The following is a 21,577-nucleotide window of genomic DNA, read 5'->3' on the forward strand; positions in this document are numbered from 1 at the left end:
GTTTAATTATGTGCCAAATGTTCTCTATAGGTGAAAGATCTGGACTGCAGGCAGGCCAATTCAGCACCCGGACTCTTCTACTATGAAGCCATGCTGTTGTAATAGCTGCAGTATGTGGTTTTGCATTGTCCTGCTGAAATACACAAGGCCTTCCCTGAAATAGACATCATCTGGAGGGGAGCATATGTTGCTCTAAAAACTTTATACACCTTTCAGCATTCATAGTGCCTTCCAAAACGTGAAAGCTGCCCATATGCACTTATGCAACCCCATACCATCAGAGATGCTGGTTTTTGAACTGAACGCTTAGCCCGGAGGACACGGCATCCGTGATTTCCAACAAGAATGTCAGATTTGGACTCTTCTGACCATAGAACACTTTTCTTCTTCTTCAGCCCTTTGTTGTCCCTGTGCCAACTTTTTTGAGACCTGTAGCAGGCATCAAATTTGAAATGAGCTCATTTACTGAATAAAAGTGTAACATTTAATTTCTCAAATTTCTCAAAACATTTATGTTCTCTGTGTTCTATTGTGAATAAAATATTGGCTCATGTGATTTGAAAGTCTTTTAGTTTTCATTTTATTCAAATTTAAAAAACGTCCCAACATTTCCGGAATTCGGATTGTATTTGAAATAATAAATTATCAATTTATTTGAAATATAAATCTTTTGTAATATTATACATGGGTTTACCGTATCTTTAAATTAATTTATAAAAGTCTTCAACACTGATAATAATAACACATGTTTAATGAGCACCATACCAGCATATTATAATTATTTCTGAAGGATTATGTGACACTGAAGATTGATGATGCTGAAAATTCAGCTTTGACATTAGAGGAATAAATTACAGTTTAGAGATAGAAAAAAATAGAAAAAAATAGTTATTTTGTTTAGTTGCAGTAATATTTCCCTATATTACTATTTTATTGTGTTTTGCAGACTTGGCAAGCATAAGAGACTATAGCAAAGGGGCAGAACTTTTTAAAATTTTCAGAACGTTTCCAACAACAAAGTGTCCAATTCAAAGACTATTTAGATAAGCTATATGATATAAGATTTTGGTTACATTCCTAACATAAAATGATATAGAGATATACAGCAATACATTTGTATTAATGCTGAAATGCTATAACTGAATATATCTCAAGATTATGATGGTAAAAGTTGCAGTCCTTCAGCCACTGTATTGGAAAGATCTCAAGGATAGTAGAGGACTCTAAAGGTCCTTTCAGAACATGCTAAGAGTCGGGCCGGAGACATGGTTGCCGAGAGCAAATATTGATTTTCCTCTCTTCCCACTGTGGGTTGCTCCTGCAGTGACAAGTTCAGGCCTCACCCACGCTGTGTAAAAACCAGTGTGTGGGATTTAAGTGAATCAGCCATATGTCCCCTTCAAAAAATGTCCTCCCAGGCTTTCTTTTTCACACACTCATAAGCAACTCTATCAACACATCCTTCAAAGATGTTCGTCTCACCTAATTTAGATTTCAATTCAGCCTCCCTCGCCCCCCTTGCGATTCGCACACGCTGTGAGCACTGGGTTGTTTCCATGCATGTTGTCCTATTTTCCTTAGACCTGTCACTCCCATTGCCAGTTACACAGGCACATTTTCGTGAAAGCTCCCAGATGCAGACATCGCAAGCACCACCAAGCAATGACAGCCACATCAGCATGCTTCTCCTAATGCCTAGCTCCCTTCTGCTTTCCTCAAATGAAGCTTTCTCCTGCTAATAATATGTTGGCAAGAAGGAACCCTCTCCTCCTCGAGAGAGATTACATGCTTCAGAGTGGGGTGTATGGCTTGGTAAGTGATGTCTTCCAGGGATTATGCCATTACATCTGTGTGTGTCAGTTGATAAATGTAGTAGCTCATCTGTGCATGCCGGATAAAATATCCAATTAAAAAGAACCATGGGGCAAAAACTGAACTCGCTGGTGCTACAACGCAATATCGTGAGGGCATGTAGGAGCAACCTGTGGGCTGGCAAGCTGCACTAAGTATCTTATTGTACCTTTCAGAGGGGCACTTTAAAACTTGTTGAAATGAGCTTAAGTTGTTTCATATGAAAAGTGTCTGTGGAATGTCATATTTAACTGAAGATTTTTCTGTGGTTTAGATTTTATGTTGGATAGATGAATGGATACTTGCTTCCATTTTCTCACCTAATGCCAGCATGATGTTTCATGAAGCAGAAGGACCTTGATGCAAAAAATTTTTTAATGAAATCGGTCCATAAATCTGACTTGTGATGCAGCCTGGAATCATAAATCACACTATGTTTGTTCATTTTTTGTTCACTGTGTTCATTCATTTTTTTCCCCCTGTATTTCTGTTAAATCATGGAGTTTGGGTTCCCTTTTTCATAGCTGAATCAAATTGGTTTCATAATTGATTAATTTTGCAACATCAACACTGCTATTGAACTGAACTGAATCAACACTGAGTGGAGCTGAATAATAACACCATTGCCTTTTTAGCGCTGCTTTACTGCAGAATTTGAAGAAGTTTGCATGATTGATTTGAACCCCTAACCCATAGAGCAAGTTTCTTGGAAAGACTTATTACTTACATGTTTTCAGATTGATTTATTCACCACTGTATAGTACATGGAATCAATTTTTAACTGATGCACTGGGTTCCCTGTAATTAGGCCATTGATTTTAAGTTCTGGTTTTGTTAGTACGTTTTACAATTCCTTCATTCTAGATTTTTTTTCTCACCCCTTAAGGGATGTTTAATTTTTTTCAATATCTAAGAGGTTTCATTAGAGACTTCTGTATAGGCATTAATCAAATTGCCTACTCAGTTTTTTTTACTTAAATGCCAAAGAATAAAAGATGTTGTTCTGAATAAGAGACTCCATCTTGTCCTTTGTAAATAATGTAACTTTGTGCCAAACCGCAGATGCTTTACATAAGAGAATTTGTGTCTGACACTTTTGGGATGCCTGCCACACCTGCAAAGAAGACCCCCCCCCCCCCCCCCCCCCCCCCCCTACATATTCAGAGCAAAATTGTCCATTAATAAGTATTTGGTGTTTTAATACTGAGGACTTTAAAAGATGTGGCAATGAACACACACACAGACATTTATATTGTAACAAAGGGATCAAATATTTCAGCAATATCACTTGAGCACGACTGCTGTTGTTCTGAATATCAGCTGTGATAGAACGAGGCCGCAAGTAATTACAGCTCATATTCATATCAACAGCACAAATAGAAATGTGATATTGCTTTTACACAACAGTTGATAACAGTCCATAAATAAGAAAGTAGCAGTGAGTAAGTCACATTTTAGACACATTATTGCCAATTACTTTGTCTATTTTAGCTCAGCAAATGAAAATAGTTTCAAATGAAGGCAAAGCAGAATAAACAGTTCTGAGCAGCAAACAGCAGTGGGGTTTTGAACCACACATCAGTTGAGTGAATGATTCAGTGACTTAAAAGACCAACCCATTTGTTATTCCTGAAAGCATCAGAGTTTGAATAAATGAATAGTTCAAAGTCTCGAAATAATCATTTTGCCACCTACTGTCATAACAATATAACCTGCAGAAAGAGTCACCACAGACTGACAGGGTAAAGCCTTTATGCATAATGCATTGCAAAGGTATTCATAATATATGTAGAAATGCATTGTATCTTTTCATAAATAATAGTAATCAAAGTTATACTTTCTAAAGTTGTAACACAACTTACAAGACAATGTAATTACAAGGCATAATTACAGTAATACATTTAAACTACATTTATAATGCATTATATATAAAAGCATCAATTAAAGCATTACAGTTTGTCTGGAGGAGTTTGTTAGGCTCTTATGATAGTACTCTTGGAAAATGTAAAAAATTTTTTTTTTACAAATTCTGTTAATTGATGTTTTAAGTAATACTTAGGAGAATGGAATGTATTTGGGTTGAAGGGATGAAATCCAAATATGTAGCAGTGTCCTAGATGTGTTTCATAAGTCATGTAATAGATAATGATTGGCCTGCAGTGTGGGAGTTCCAACAGTTCAAGGAAACAGCTAAAAACTGACTAGAGTTGTTTGTCATGGTAGATCAGTTTTTCCCCATGTTTTCACAAGGGGTTTGGTAGGAGTAGCTGATTTGCATGTGCATGAGTCTCATCACTCACATGTGCACATTCTCAGGTATATGGATATAAAGAATTCTACTTTCAGGTATCATTAATAACGGGAATGATAGAGATGATCATAGCCTAGAAATTACAGATCTGGACTGGCTGTTGTAAACAGATCTCCCCTGCTGGGTAATGGGAGGGAGCCAGCAACTGGAGGATAACTGACATCACAATCCATCTCTGCCGTCAATATGTCCTTGAGAAAAGCACTTATTGCTAAGTTGCTCCGTGGAGACCGTCCATGCAATTAATCTAGTGTAAATTCAATTGAAAAGATGGTCGCTAAGTCAAAATGTTCAATTTCAAAGGTGACATCCTGCATTAGAGATGGCTTGGCATAAGGGAAAGCTCAGATCTGACAAGGTGAAACATCTGGTTCTTGGTGGGTGGTAAGAATACAAGTAGCCACTCGCAGGCCTGCAAATATATCCGTACTTTCAGAAACAGGGGAAAGGGAGAAAAGAGATGTCACTCCAATCACAGAGTGAACGAGTCAAAAGTCACACAGTGCCAAATAATACAATGTGTGGCTAGCATAATAATGAATCAAGTGCTGTCCCCTTGGGCACACCATTTAATACTCTTAATAATTTAAGCAAGGCCAGCTGGGTAAGGACATTACTGTAGAAATTGCAATGTTGAAATAATTGTTTTACTATTATTATTTTACACATAAATGCTCTAAAATCCAATAATAATAAATAAATGTTTGGTACCAAAATAAAAATAAACATGGGGGGTTAATATTACTATATTATTAATACAGCATTTAATTAAAAAAGTTTTTAAGGAAATTAATACTTTTATTCATTAATATACATTTCTGTTTCAAATAAATGCTGTTTTTTAAACATTAAATAATCCTAAAAATGTATCACTGTTTTCAACATTGATCATACTAAGACATATTAGAATGATTTCTGAAGGATCATGTGACACTGAAGGCTGGAGTTATGGCTGCTGAAAATTTAGCTTTGCCATCACAGGAATAAATGACAAATTAATAAATTAAAATTCATTTAAAAATATTTTGACTGTATTTTTTTTCAAATAAATGCAGCTTTGGTATAGCTCTAAATAGCTGGAAAACTACACAGCTTATTTTGACAGACAATTATAAATTAGTTAATAGTGAGAGAATCATGGCATCACTCCAGAGGCCCTGCCAAAGCAATACCGTGGCAAAATAATGTCTAGCCCAGTTGAAGTCATTTAATATTAAATGACTTATCTATTATGCCCCCATCTATCTGATATAAACATTTGTTTGCTGGGTTCCGCATCTGCACTCATATTAAATAGGCAGTCTGTCAGAGTTCAAATTCAACTTCTAGCTAATTCACCCCATGTAATGCATGTACCCTGTCGTCGAGCATCACTCTGCAGGAAAAGCATAAACCCTGGAAAGGAGGAAACAGCTGTCTGGGAGCATTACTCTCTACTGGTGCCAAACTATGTTTGTCAGAGGTCAGCCTGGGGGAGCAGTTCACCCTGGTTGAGGTTTTAAACACTGCACAGGAAGATGACAGACGTAATTACCACTGCTAAGTTTTGAGGGTCCCTTGTTTATGCTCGCAAACCAACAGCAATTGTGGGGTCTTTGACTTGATTGTCAGGCTTCACCATTGTTTTCCGGCTCTGCCCTGAAGCAACGGAGCTGATCGGTGCTCACGGATGACACAACCCCCTCTGTGTGGATGGTGAGAGGAAGCAAGGGGAGCGAAGAACGGGGGAAGGGGGGTGGGTGGGAGCGCAGGGGCCTCCATAGCTCACGCAGCCTCCAGGCATAGCAGCAGTATGGTGTCAGTAATGAGAGTCCTCCAGCAGAGCAGGGACCACTTTACCAGTGCAGCAGATGTCACCGCAGGGACAGCTGAACAGAAAAGAGGCACGGGCCAACCTTCTTCTCCTGTGCTATGATACAGATGCTGAAAAAAGAGCGGGCCTCGGAGCTGCGCTTAATTACAGTGCGATTGCGTGAGTGTTTTTAGCAGGCTTGTGAAAGGTAACAGGCTGAAAAAGAGGACTGTGATTCTACCCCGTGGTGCTGGAGAGTCTGAGAGAGACATATTCATCACTCACACTGCTGTGCGGATGGTGATGAGAAATGGATCACAGTCCAGACTGAAAGTCACAAGAGTAGAAAAAAGTGTTGTTAGTTTTTATTAAATCCCATTCCCTGCAATTACTCAACAAATACATTGTTCATGATGAAAAAGTTATTTGTTTTTCATTAAAATGGTTTATCAGAATTATTTGAGTTGCGCTTTTTAACTCCATATGAGTCAAATGCAAATATTAATTATATTCGTCATGCACTGTACACATCATAACCTGTCTTTTGCCCAACAAATAGCTATGTGCTGTAAAAGCTCAAGGTTTGTAATCGAAAGGTTGCTGGTGTCATCCATGCCATGCATGAAAAGCAAAATCCTAAATAATTAAGTTCAACTTGGATTTATTGAGCACATTTAAACAAATACAATATGGCTGAAGTTGCTTGACATACTAAACCCTTTGACATTATATTTTAAGTAAATTCAACATTAAATTTTTTGAGCTATAGAGAAAATATTTTACAAAAATTAATATGATAAAACCATCTAGCTCTGACATTCGCAGTTTGCTCCCTAGTGGCAGTCAGGGAACTTTTAAAGCCGTTACCCTCCACTTCTTCACCATGGCAAAAGGAATTAATAATGAATGTATAAATATATATCCACATAAAATACGTAATTGAACTGCCCATTTTACAGAAATTGTGTTTAAAGAATAGCGTTTTAGTGGGAAAATGTCGGTAATTCTCACCTTGCGCTCATAGTTTTGAGTAGAATATGTACATTTGTTGCATATGATCTAGCCACAAAAGTTCATTTAAAATGTTTCACTACAACCGAAGCTCAAATCAAATGTGAAAATATGGCATTAGAACAGAACTCCATGCAGCTCCTACTAACTCTGCATTGGAAATGAATGACTTTCAGTGCAAAAGTGCAAAAATAATTATTATTTTCAAACAGGTTTCCTAAAACACTCCCTGACTCTGTCTGCCATTGTTCATCCAAACAGAGAGCCCTGAGCCAAACTCAAGGCATTGGCTGAAGCAAAGTTCCTCAAGCTGGTACATAATACATAAACAGAGCTATGCTTTATAATAGATTTCAGGTGACTTTTCAGGCAACACGTTCTCACTCCCAACTCGTCACATATTGAAGCTTGATCAGGATCCCTTGATCATGGCGTCATGTTTTAACTTACTGGGTACCCCTTTGGCGTCATGTTTTAACTTGCAGGGATTCCCATAGACTTCTGACCCAAGCCCACGGCGTTTTCATTTGACGTGCAGGTAAGCAGACCGCAGTGTGTACGGGTCGAGACTATGAGAAATAGGAATAAAAAAGAAAAGGGGCTGGGTATCCAAAAGCCCTCCTATCTTAAAGGTGCAAGAGGTGATTGTCTTCAGAAATATTTTTTGTTATGCCGGTTGAAAGTCTCTTCACATCCTGATAGCAATCATTAAGTGGTCTAAATGTATTTAATATGTATTTATATATTCTGTGGAAGGCGTAGGTCCAAGAAATGTACGTCCAATCAAAACGCTCATTCCAAGCGTTTCTATTGACTTTCCTACCAGCCTGTCAAGATGTATTTGCATACCTCTGTGTGTAACAGACGTAGGCAAGTAAGTGCTGGTGCGTGTAAACCTCACTCCCCTGATCTCAAAAAAAGAGGCACTCTGGCGAGTGACGCTAGCGGCCGTGGCCTTTAGCCTCCTCGTTAGAGCGCCCGCCTCCCGCGCCGGAGACCGCGGTTCGAATCCCGCTCGGAGCAAGACGAAGTAGAACCGGTTACATGTGCACCCAGTTTGCACAGACAGGATACGTCATCAGCGTGTTCACGTATGCTATGCAGACAGAGCGAGAATGGCAAGCAAACAACCTGACCTTCCTTCCTGGTATTGTAGTACTTTTACTAACTGTACTATGAAGTTTTCTCACCGGTTAATGACATGTGATGTTTTGTAGTAATGTTGTCTCTGATCGTCTGATCTGTGTGCGTTCATGTGTGTGGGGGGCATGGATTTGGACAGCGATTTGTAGGGAGGGTGGTACGTTCGCTTTCAGTGCTATCAGGCTAAAGTTAGCATTTTCCAAGATGTCCTACTGTACCTTTAAGTGAGTGATTGACATTAACCACAGCCCTTGGACACTGTTTACTTAAACACAGCTAAATAACTAAAGAACAAAATACTGTGTATTGGCTATGGCTACCAATGACCTGATGACCCGAATAAATCTAATTTGCCTAAAGTCAACTTTGTCTGAGAGCAAATTTATTAATAGTGTGTATTTAGGTATACCACGGTAAAACTAAATTTACCCTTTCTTTTCTTCTTCACATTTGTCCCAAACTGACTCAAGGGCTGTGAGATAGAAGAGGCAGCAGGTGGAGGACAAGACTGTGGAAGGGAGAGATCTGTGGGGATAAGAGATGGAGGAGAGACAGAGGTGGCAGAAGGTGCTGGTGAACAGATTGAGGTTTTTGTCCTTTTCTTCCTCTGTCACAAAGACTTAGAGCATGGCAATGGAGGTGGAGCAGGAGAAGACTGTGGAGGAAGAACAGCTGTAAAAGAAGTAGAGGAGGGAGGAGAGAGAGAGAAGTTGGAGAGTGTGGGGAAGACAGAGAAACAAGGTTGAGTATAAATACAGTCTCAGACTCCTTTGTGAGATTCTTCGGCTGTTCCTCGCTGAGGATCTCCTGTTTCATGGTGAGGCTCTCCGGCAGGTCCTCCATGAGGCTCACCGGCTGCTCCATGGTGAGGCTCTCCGGCAGGTCCTCCATGAGGCTCTCCGGCTGCTCCATGGTGAGGCTCTCCGGCAGGTCCTCTGTGAGGCTCTCTGGCTGCTCCACGGTGAGGCTCTCCGGCAGGTCCTCTGTGAGGCTCTCTGGCTGCTCCACGGTGAGGCTCTCCGGCTCCAAAATTGAACAACTGCACTGCTCCTGATTGGGGCTGTTGTGCTGCTCTGCTATGGAGATGTCACTGTCCAGCTGCTGTGCTGTGGAGGTTGCTTTAATACAAGTTTACATTCATTTCAAATCTGTATTATATTAACAAAGACAAATACATGTATTTTAAATAATAATTATTACTTTTATTAGATTTTTTAGATTTGTTTCTGAACACAAATCTTGCTCTTACCCATAGTCAAGATAAATTCATAAGCCCTTCGCATCTTCTCCAAAAAATTTCTTGTGACAGGAGTGAGGTGCAGATGGGTAATTATGTTTATTTTGTTTTGCAATAAATAAAATGGGCTTGTAACCCACTGCCTCAAGTTTCCGCACCTGAAATGAACAAAAGCAGTTACTACACATTAGTTAAATCCACTGAATTCTTAGATACATTAGTACTGTATAAAGCTATTTTATTTTAAGGTCATTTAATGGAGTTTAAATTTAATCTTGTTTTTATACGATCAATTTCAGATAAGGCCAGTACTCTTTCAGTTTCTACCATTGCCAACATGACTGACTCATTATTTGACAGAGAACACAACTTGTTGTTTCTCTTTAGTACAATTTAAAGATAAAGAGTCTTCCTTGTATGAAATAAGACTATAAGGCCATATATATATATATATAAGTTTATGAAGGCCACATCATACTGCTAATAGATATTCACTATGTGACAAACATGGGCTTTCAGTTACACTTCAAATAACACTTATGAAAAATTTGCATTTTACTTACTGCAATACGGGCAGAATCAATTATACGCCCAACATTTCTGCTTTTCTTGACAGATTGCCCCCACTGGCTATCCAGTGACACCACTTTGTCATTTATTTTTTGTTTAGTGGACAGACTTCCAAAGCAGACATAACAACTTTTCCTGTTAGCCTGATTGGGAGTCTGGCAAGATGGGCAGGGCCGGAATTTGGGCCTTGTCGTGACTTGACAAGAAATATAAAGTAGAAATATACACAAAAAAAAAAGCAACAGACAGACAAAATGTTAAAATAAAGAGAGTTTTTGTAGGACCCATTGAGAGAAACAGAAAGATGGACAGATACAACAATGTAAATAGAGAAATCGAGCTACAGAGAGACAAGTACAGGTTAGCACGACGGACATGGCTCTTAAACGTGCCTTTGGTTTTTGTGTGTCTGTGGAGGGAGGTTAAAATAAAGAGAATGTTGGAAGCTGGCAAATGAGAGAGAAAATAATATATATTGAACTCCTTACATTTTTACCAGTATTTTCTTTTTCAGTGTTGGCAGATTGTGCAGTTTTGAGTTGTAATACATGAAATAAAATGGGCTTGGACAGGTGGCATTTTGATATTTCTGTTGTACCGTTTTATTTCTTTAAGGCAAATGACAGACATGGAAAATGGTTTACAACGTAGCCTTCTTTAGAGAACACTTAATTTGCTTTATTATGCCATATGATGAGCCACAATATTGTTGCAGTTATGAATTAATTTGTATAGTTTATTATTGGTAAGATTTGTGTGTTTACTATATAATTTTGTGTGGATTTTGATCAATTACTGGAAAACACACCAATCTGGCAGCACTGTTCTTCATCTGAACATTTATAAATGGCTAAAGTGTTGTGATCGAGCTAACTTACTGTAATATGGGTAACTGAACACACATCATAATTCAAAATCATACAATCTCCTATGATATTATCTTGCATGATTATGTGAAAAAAATCAAAAAAAAAATTATTCCTATTTCTCATAGTCTCGACCCGTACACACTGCGGTCTGCTTACCTGCACGTCAAATGTCAACGCCACGGGCTCGGGTCAGAAGTCTATAGGAATCCCTGCAAGTTAAAACAATGACACCGAAGGGGTACCCAGTAAGTTAACCCAGTAAGGGATCCTGATCAAGCTTCAATATGTGACGAGTTGGGCGTGAGAATGTGTTGTTTCAATCTTTTGGTCTACTTTCACAGGCGTGCAGGTGAAGGTTTTGTGTGTCCTACTAAAAGTGGACTTTAAATTTCAAGCCACATTAATCCTCTCTTGTGCCTCTAAGCAAAGAGACTTGTCTTTTGTTAGTCTTTGTCTCCCTCAGACTCTCTAACCATGTTATTTCAGTCCATGTCAATCCTTGAAGACCCGAACCCTATATCATTTCATGCCTCTGAATAGTTAAGCCTTCTAAGCAATGCTTGTGATCCCAGGCAGAGTGCCATGAATATCTTCTTTTCATTATCTGTGACATGACATAGCTTTGTCAGTGGGAAGTTGCTATACAGGCTGACACAACTCAGGGTCTGTCCACCGAAATTTGCCCTATTCTGCTTCGGGTTGTTGACAGGTTCATCTGCTCCACTTTGGCATATCTCACAATGAATCTTTCAGATTGAGCCCCACAACTCACTAGAAACTGTTCACTGCCACATATCATGGTTTCAACAAACAGTGCCACCCTTGTTGTGTTTACTCTGGGGTTTCCTTTCCCCGATATCTGTCATTTCCTCCATTTAGGGCTTTGAGATATTTGATGCTCTCTAATAAACAGAACAATAGGAAAACACAGAGTTTGTGATGCAACTGGTTTGCCAAAAATAATTTGCATTTACCACTAGAGAGCATTTTATGCATTAATTAAAGCGGCCTACATGCTGAAAGATGCCAAAGCTCATCTGGTATTCATCAGAACAGGCTCACTTTGGCTTCCTGGTTTAGAATGCAAAAGGGCATCACAGAGCACACTCTGTCTATTCACTCATTATCATTAGTGTGCCACTCTGGGTTTTTTTGTAATTGAAAATTGAAGGCAGTCATAAATACTACAGCAGAATAACACAGAAGCATATTTTGTAAATGTCTCACACATATTCTCTATAAACAATGCAGCTTTTAAATGTATACATGGCTTAGGCTGGGGAAGAACAAAGGCTTGTTTTCAATCTAAATGTGTCTAGTTACTTTCAGAGGCACGTTCAAATGAGGTCTCCAGAAGGCCAATGAGCATGACAAACTCTGTCGTGTGCTAAATGTCACTTCTTGCCCTTATCACAAGATCACCTTGATGGCAACTTATCTAGACATCAAATTCATGGCTTAGCTCTCACACCTAGAGGATCACGTCTTTTTTTCCCCTCTCAGAAGTGGCAAAAAAATAATCATTTTTAAGTTGCTGCTGGTTTTCATGCTAATCATTAAAAAATACAGAAATGACTGCAACTGACTTATGTCTTACTGAAGTAGTGTATAGTGTATCTATACATGTGATTTTACTTTTTTATGATTATCTTCAGAGCGAATTTTAGTGGGTCTTCCTGCAGGTTACACCAGACAAGTGGCGACAAGTGATTTTTTTATACAATTTATTCAACTCATTCAAAATACTGATTCATTCAGGAAAACAAAAAACATAATGGCCCTTTAAGACACTGAATCATTCACATAACTGATTTGTTCCAATAGGCTGGTTCATTCGGGTACGAAACCAGTGACTTATGAGTGAGTCATTGAATTATCCACTCTACCAATTTGTTCCCAACACTGACTCATTCAGCTGCTTAATTCTACCATTGCTCTATTTTGAATTTAATTATTTTCATTGGTGAAGCAAAAATAGACAAAGCAAATGGAAATATTGTGTCTAGAATAAAAGTTTCTCAATATTAATGTCTTGTTTTTCGAACTATTGTATAGAAAGAATATCGCTTTAATATCACCACCGTCTTGTGGTATTGTTTAGATATATTGTTATTTGTCTTCCTCATACAAACTCTCCAAAATGAAGAAAATATGCTGAAAACATCACACTGGACATCTCAGTTTGATGTCATTATTGAGTTAATTTGTCAAAATATAAGGTTTACTTATATGGCATATGGATAGATGTACTTTATTGATCCCTGCGGGAAATTTAGGAGCAGGGTAAAGCGTACATGATATATATCCTCCTATGGCAATTAAACAAGAAAGAACATGCAGTGAGATACCATTACGTACAGTGAGAGATATGCATGTGTTATCCGTTAATGGTAATGGGTTCTTGCATGGGAAAGAGTGACCTTGTTCAATGTCTTTACGGCTTGCTAGGAGTAATGTGTGGGGAAGCATGTGAAGAGGAAGCAGCCTTGTACAGCCTAATAGTAGAAGGCAGGAAGGATTCCCAGTAGTGCTTCTTAGAGCAGAGTGCTGGAACAAGATGACGGCTAAAGGTGCGTCAAGATAGCGGACTGTGGAGGGGGTATGAGGAATTCTTTATTATGAACTCCAATTTGTCATCATCCTCTTCTCCACCACTTCCTCACATGAGTCTGGGGCAAAGTAGCTAACCTTCCTCACACTTTGTTCAGAAGGAAACGAAGTGCAAATCCATGTTTCTTCCTTTGCAGATTAGTTTACACGTTGTCATAACAGACAGAATCTGAAGTAGCTCTTAATTGTTATGCATCACATGTTGTTTATTTTGGATTTCCTGAGGCATAAACAAAACAAAGGCTACATTTGCATGGATCTGATGATTGATCACCTCTCTGCAAGAATTCCGTCCCCAGCCACATGAGACGTGATGTTTCATTCGTCGACCCATAAGTCAATTTGTGGCACTGCACGACGGCACCTGTGACAGTAGCGTGAGCTGAGAGCCGTACCCCTGATCTGGCTGAGACTGGCATATTCAGCAGAGTCGCTGTAGTTCTGTGCTGATCCCATTAGTTTAACAGCATGGAATAAAAAGTGTCTTGGAGGGAAAGAGTGACTCACCAACCTATCCTTTCCTCTCTTCAACCATTACTGTGTGATGTCACAAAATGGTGAACTCTTCCATTTCTTAGCTCTTGGGAGGTGAAGAGCCCCCGTCGTCCTGTCAACATAAATGTTCTGATATGTATGTGTGTGTGAAACACCACCAACGGTGCACTTACTCATAAAGTAACCGAAGATTCCTTTACAGTGAGTCTAAACATAGTATCTATGAGATAGAAAAATCAATGGAACCAAATACTGGAAACCATTTAGACCAAGCCTAAAAATGGACCAAAGCATGGCAACACAAATAATACGCATGCTGTGATATCTCACACCAAAAGTGCAGCAGGTTCAGAGCAATATGAATCCCTTTAAATGTTTATTTATTCATATGAACAGTTAAAGATAACACTTTACAATAAGGTTAAATTTATTGGGATTAGTTCATGCGTAGGCTACATTGAACAAACTATTAAATTAGAAAAAGGCTTAATTATTAATATTTGTTAATAATAATATTGTTCATTTTTAATATCAATTATTCATATTTATTTATAATACATGAACTTAATTTTTACCATTTCAAATATAAAATATGCACTATTATAATTCATTGTTAATATTAATTAATAATAATCCAGATTACATATAGAGAGAGAAAAGTTAATTTACATATTAATATTAAATTTAAGGCCCTTGCACACTGAGTCTGAATTTTTTGTATGCATTTATTTCGGGGGTTTGGGGTATTCGTCAACCTTTCCTATGAAAATGCTTGCTATATCGAACCTGATCTGACTTTTTTTTATGACGGACGAAATTTCGGAGGCTGTGTGTAAACATGACACAACGTGAGGTCGTATTTATTTTTTAACGTGCAAAAAGTTTGGACAAGAATTTCAGACTCAGTGTGCAAAGACCTTAAGTTTAACTACTGTTCATCATTTCTATTAGCTATTACATTAACTACTGTCAGTAAAACTTCTTCTAAAGTGTTACTTTTTTTGGTAAATTTTATAACGTTTAAAAAAACATTTTACTGCTAGAGGTACTAAACACTGTCTGTAATGGGTTCACAGAAAAAGTACTCAATTACTCAATTTTATTTAATTGAATTTTTTGCAGTGGTATGAGACACCATGCAACTTCTTTCCAGACAATCACTTGTCACCATCTTTTGTACTTTTTTCCCCTGACATACACTTTCTTCGAACACGGTGACTTGCCGAAAAAAGAGCGTTTATAAGCCATTAGTCTGGATGTATATTGCCTCGACAACATTTGAGAGGTGAGGAGAGGTGAAAGCACTTACACTCCACGAGGAGACAGACAAGCAAGGGCGCACTGAAGAGCTATTCTGTTCCAATTCATCTCAGGTGTAAAAAACCTTGAACCGTATTAGTATTCCTGATGTTAGCAGTGAATCCTCTCTTTTCAATCAGTACCTGTTCAAGGTTTTGTACAGCTTCACGGACCGCCCCAGGGACTTTATCCCAGCCAATCGCTGACATGCTTGACATGAAATGTATTGAAGATCAATGATTTTAGGCATAAAAGGCAGGCACCATTGAATTCCCAAGCAAATATACTTGTTCTTCCCAGGACAGGAGATCTGTTGGTAACCCACCAGCTCGATCAAAGATACTCTTGGGCATTCATCAGTTATAACAAAACTCATGAAGGCACTCAACATTCACTTCCAGCCCATTCCAGTTGTTTAAATCCAGCACTGTGGATAAAAATATCCAGTGATTTTTTTTTCTTCTTCTCACTTCACTGAGCAGGAGCTCAACGCAGCCTCGCTTTACCTTAGACTCCTGCAGAACATCCACACACACCCACGCTTACAAAGTCGTGCAAAGCGAGGGGTTTAATCCCTCAGGGTGTGATGGAGTGAAGCGAGGTAACTGCGCTTGAGGGTTGGCAATGGTTAATTTCGTGTTTCTGAGAATCACCAGAGTCTACTCAGTTTGAGAGAAGCACTTTTCAAGGCAATACATAAAAAACGTTATCAAAAGCCACTCCGGCTATAATGAATTTGAGCTCTGCAGGGCTCAATCAATAGGCACCCCAATAGGTTCTTTATGATACAGTTCATTGTATGGTTGGTGCTCAAAAGCATTGCATTAAATCCACCATATAAAGAAAGCGTTCATGACATTTCACCAGCCAGCTCTTTTCTTCAGCAGGGAGACTGCTCCAAACATCAAAACAAACCACATAAAAGACAAAAATAGTCATTCTTCCCTGTCTCTCAAGCAAAATGGATCATTAGAGATCCATATTCTGCCATTTTGATCCAATACCTCCGTTTACCTCCATTAGAGGGCTTTGTGGAGGATCCAAGTAGCAGATGGGTCTAATTAAAGCTTCCAGCCTGCATTGAAGTCAAAGGGACTTGCATCACCATTCTAGCTATGATCACTGATGTTCTGTCCTTGGGGTCAATAAGAAGGTCAGGAAAAGTACCTACAAAAAGTTCAGAATGTAACGAATTGGGAAAAAAGAGAGACATTAAGACCATTTGTGCTAAGAACGTCTAAGAAGAAAGGGTCGCAGCAAGGAGCATACCACATTTGACAAATAACAAATATATGTGGCTTGATTTTTCATAGTGCAAGTCATATAAGCACTTCTAAAAACGAACAGTAACAGGTTACTCTTGCAGCATTTTTGGAATAAAACACAAGGTGAATTTATTTTTTCTTAACAGAAATAAAACCATCTGGAGCCTGTAGGTATAAAGAGCATACAGTATGTGAGTAACCTATTTATTAATGTTCATTTCTTGCAGTCCCTTACGGAAAAATGTTCATGAAGGCTTTGTTTTTGCATAAAGAATATAGCATTTAGGATCTACTTTGTTTTTTGCTAGATTTTTAAGCCTATGAAGGCATATGCTGTTTTCAGTTATGTTAATTTAGTCACTTTAAGCAGCTAGGTGTCAACTCAAGCAGAGCTTATTAAGCCAGTAGGAGATCAGATGAATTGTAAGATCTGATCATATTTTGCTGTTTTGACAAGGGAGGGAGGAGAGGTCCGTAAAAATGCTGCTCTCTGCTGTATATTGTAAGACACTGCAGCTGATTGTTTTATAAACAAGTTCATGCCACATTCAGAATGATCTTTATTTATTAACTCTAGGGGGAGTGCAAATGTGAATGTGCTTAAATAAACCAAAAGTCAATCCTTGCACCACTTTTAATCCATCAATGTAAACCTTAAAAACAATGCATCTAAAGATAATCCTATAACAGGGTTTTTCAGAGATAAGAGTCTGTATATTGCAAGACTCAAGCTTTGGTGACTACAAAAAAAGTGAGTCTATCAAGTATAAAACTGGATTCAGATATCTCCTACAAAAGGTATGTTTTCACTCTTTTTTTCATGTCACAACAAGAAACACCAATACAGATTATTATCCCCAGTCATTCTTTGGTAACTCTGAAAAAGCACCACAGAGATTCCTCTAGCATCAACTGAAACTAAATCATGAATTTATCTGACCTTGTAGCAAGTCTGGTTATTGTCTGCTGTGCTGAAAGTATTTGAGGATATGTTCAGATGATCTCTACCTTCATATCACTCTGGGCTATCTTAATATCTACTTGACAACAGTATCTGTCATCACTTCACTGCCACACGACAGTATTTGAAACCTGCATCTCAGTGAATCAATACCTTCCTGAGTTCTCAAGGTGAGGCACAGATTCAAGGTCATGCTGAATGAAACTGCACCTTCACCTATTTGCAAACACAAATACTCCCTAACAGTTTTATTTCTTTAGACGAATGGCCTTACACTTAGAGTTTAAGGTTTATTTTTGGTTTATGTTCAGCTGGCTCTCATTTATTCCAATAATACGAGAAATATTGACTTTATACTGACAACAGCATTGATGCATGAAGTCTGCTACTACCTGCTGTGATTTCACACCAATGTTATCAATCTTTTGTTTTATAGCTACTTTGAATGTACTACACAGCTGTGACCGAACATGGGGGGGCGACCATGTAAATTAAAACCCATTTATTTTTTAATACTGATATGAATAGATGTAATATTAATTCATATAATAAAACCCTATATAAGTTGATATATTTCTATGAAATCTGCTATGGCTTAATCGTTTTAATTACATTTCTCAAAAGCTGTTCATTTATTTTTCTAATTTTAATAAATAAAAAATATATACTTTGAAATATTATGTTTGAAAATTAGTATTTATTATAAATGTATTAATATTAAACACTGATTTAATAGAATTCAATTTATATAAATATATTGATATTGACTTATTTGAAACAAAAATCCACGATTGACCTTTGCTGACGATGGCATGTGGCTGTGCTTCCTGGGACGTCACTCACTGTTGAGTTATGAATATTTATGCTTGTAGTTTCATGCAGACACAGTCAAGTGCCGCTGCTGATGCCGTTTATGCTGCCTCCTGTCCTGCAAGCTGCACTTCACTCTCAGATGCTGCTGTTCATCCTGAAACACCAATGAAGCTATGCAAAAAGTGCTTTTTACTTTTTTGAGCGCAGGCGAAGCAAAGGATAAACCCAACATAGCCTAAGTCAAGTTGCCATCACACCAAAAGTTGGTGTACTTTTGAACTGGGTGAGAGATCATCCGTGAAAGTGTCTTCTCAGTAGCAGCATGACCTCTCCACCTCACAGTACAGCGACAGAGCCTTCGTGGACTATTGGACCTACAGAACTGGAGATGAGCGAAGCTCTGCATATACGAAATGACAGCGCGTGGTTCGGCAGGAGTCCCTCGGCGTCCGCGGAGCCGGCAGTGATCACTCAACGCCAGGCATCTCACCTCCATCCCCGCATGTCCGTGTACAGCGTCACCCGTCCCACTCTCTCTAGATCCTACTTTCAAGGACGTGTATATAATTTTTTGGAGAGACCAACGGGTTGGAAATGCTTTGTGTATCATTTTACAGTGTGAGTATTTAACTCTGATTGCTTTAGAGAATGAGAAATAGTCTACAGCATCAACATGTTTTCTATTCATAAATATATATTTAAAAAAAAAAAGATTTATTGTTGCAAGAGGCACTGCTTTTATTAATGTTTGATAAGAGTACGGTGTTATGCAAGATGATTGTTTAAGGTCACTTTTCATTCTGCATAAAAGTAATTTTCCCTTTAGTGCAACCTTTCAGCATACAGAAATCTTCCAAAACAATGAATAATTAATTGATTGCAATTTATGTCATTTATTATTGAGTTCTACATAGTTTTGTTTTGTTTTTTTCTGTGAAGGTTTTAAATATTAAACAACTGTTGTATTAAGTGATACACTGGAAAAATTGAAATGAACCATTTTATTTAAACTCAAAACATGCAGCAATCCAACTAAACTACAATGCTTGTTGGTTTAATTTGAAAAAGTCAGAAAATGCAGTAAGTATTGTGGTGCAGTGGCCTGTGTACAGAAAAGGATAAAAAACGTTCTGTCTTCACTACGCTTACTAAAAAAGTAAAAGCATAAATTAAAAAATATATATATACATATCAGATTATATTGTAATAGAGAAGCAGCTTTGAGATGCATTTTTTGATATTCTGTAAATTGCAAGAATTTTGGAATAGCAAGTAAACAAAAAATATTGCAATCGCTGACTGTCTAGTGATTGATCTAAGATCATCTTTACAGTGTAATGAATAACCTAAAAGGATGCTTTGCTGCAGAATGTAGTTGTTTTGTAATTCTCAAAATGACTGGACTCATTGGACCGTTCACGGTATCTCTAGCAGGAGAGGAGGTGATAGCGGGTGGCTAAACTTGGCTGCAGAGGTGACTCTGTTCAGCAGGGGCCCTGTGGGTTTGGTAACCCTGTGACTCAGAGGTGTTGGGTAGAGTTGCCAGGAAAACATGGGAATCTGACTGTGAGAGTGTCAGATGCGGCATCGTCCTGTAGAAACTGTTAACGGCTTTACTAATCCTGGATCGTTTGACTGATACTTGGTTTAATGCGTTTGTAAGAATGATGAGCATGTGGCCGAGGGTTGGAGGTTAGTCTGTAATTAACTGGTGGCTTGTCATGTAGCACATGCATTTTATTCAAAGTGATTTATGGTGTACTAATATTGTGATGGTCCCTATAGAGCAAATTGAGGTTAATTGCATCGCTTAAGGGCACAACTGGGCTCTCTGGGCTCCTCAGTGCATAATTCATCCCCACCTGTTGCATTACTAGCCCAGGGCCTTGAGCAGTAGTCGACCACTTGACCACACTGTTAGCTGCAGCAGGAAATTGAAGAGTCTCGCCTGAATACGGAAGCGTTCTTCTGTTGTGTGAGTGTAGGAGGCAGGCTATGTTAGCCAAGAATGTGCACAAGCTTATCACTGCTTCAAAACCTGCAAAACCATGGGGGAACGAAAGGCACTTATCAAAGCGTGACCCTTGTTTGTGTATATGTGCACATGCTGTTGGAAAAACTAGTAATTGAGTGCCGTACATTGTTATTGTTATCTGCCCAGCAGTACAGTATATGTGAGTGAAATGTCCCTCGATGTCATGTAGTCAAGTAGATGTCAAGCATGTAGTTTGGGGCAGTCGTGGCCTAATGTATAGAGAGTTGGACTTGTAACCCGAAGGTCGTGGGTTCGAGTCTCAGGTCCGGCAGGGATTGTAGGTGGGGGAGTGAATAACCAACACTCTCTCCACCCTCAATACCACGACTGAGGGGAGACCCTTGAGCAAGGCACCGAACCCCCAACTGCTCCCTGGGCGCCGCAGCGTTGGCTGCCCACTGCTCCGGGTGTGTTCACTACTGTGTGTACACTTGGATGGGTTAAATGCAGAGCACACATTTCACTGCTGGTTGTACTCTGTATAATTGTGTATGTGACAAATAAAAACTATTTTTTTTTTGTCTTTAAGCACAGCAGAGAAATGTAGAAGAAAGGCAGAAATAACTGCTTTAATCACACTATATTGAATTCAGTTAGAAAACAGTTCAGATTCCATGTCATGTTCAAGTGAGTGATATTTCAAGTCATTTTCTATCTATCTATCTATCTATCTATCTATCTATCTATCTATCTATCTATCTATCTATCTATCTATCTATCTATCTGTCTGTCTGTCTGTCTGTCTGTCTGTCTGTCTGTCTGTCTCTGTCTGTCTGTCTGTCTGTCTGTCTGTCTGTCTGTCTGTCTGTCTCTGTCTGTCTGTCTGTCTGTCCGTCCGTCCGTCCGTCCGTCCGTCCGTCCGTCCGTCCGCCTGTCTGTCTGTCTGTCTGTCTGTGTAGCTATTTCTGTATTTATCTGTCTGTCTGTATGCATAACTATTTCTGTATTTATCTGTCTGTCTGTCTGTCTGTCTGTCTGTGTAGCTATTTCTGTATTTATCTGTCTGTCTGTCTGTATGCATAACTATTTCTGTATTTATCTGTCTGTCTGTCTGTATGCGTAACTATTTCTGTATTTATCTGTCTGTCTGTATGCGTAACTATTTCTGTATTTATCTGTCTGTCTGTCTGTGTAGCTATTTCTGTATTTATCTGTCTGTCTGTCTGTATGCATAACTATTTCTGTATTTATCTGTCTGTCTGTCTGTATGCGTAACTATTTCTGTATTTATCTGTCTGTCTGTATGCGTAACTATTTCTGTATTTATCTGTCTGTCTGTATGCATAACTATTTGTCTGTCTGTCCGTCCGTCCGT

The 21,577-nt window shown here is 38.6% G+C and overlaps 1 protein-coding gene across 1 annotated transcript in view; it reads left to right on the top strand.

Annotated features, from left to right (window-relative positions):
* Positions 1-18,294: 18,294 nt before the first annotated feature.
* LOC306873523 (potassium voltage-gated channel subfamily KQT member 1-like) overlaps positions 18,295-21,577 on the top strand; it is a 35,913-nt gene continuing 32,630 nt past the window's right edge. Inside the window, exon 1 of the mRNA XM_079422869.1 lies at positions 18,295-18,845. Within this exon, the coding sequence (XP_079278995.1) occupies positions 18,550-18,845 (296 nt within the window). The 5' untranslated portion in view covers positions 18,295-18,549. The remainder of the gene's footprint in view (positions 18,846-21,577) is intronic.

Source organism: Barbus barbus (assembly GCF_936440315.1).
Source record: "Barbus barbus genome assembly, chromosome: 1".
Taxonomy (NCBI): Eukaryota; Metazoa; Chordata; class Actinopteri; order Cypriniformes; family Cyprinidae; genus Barbus; species Barbus barbus.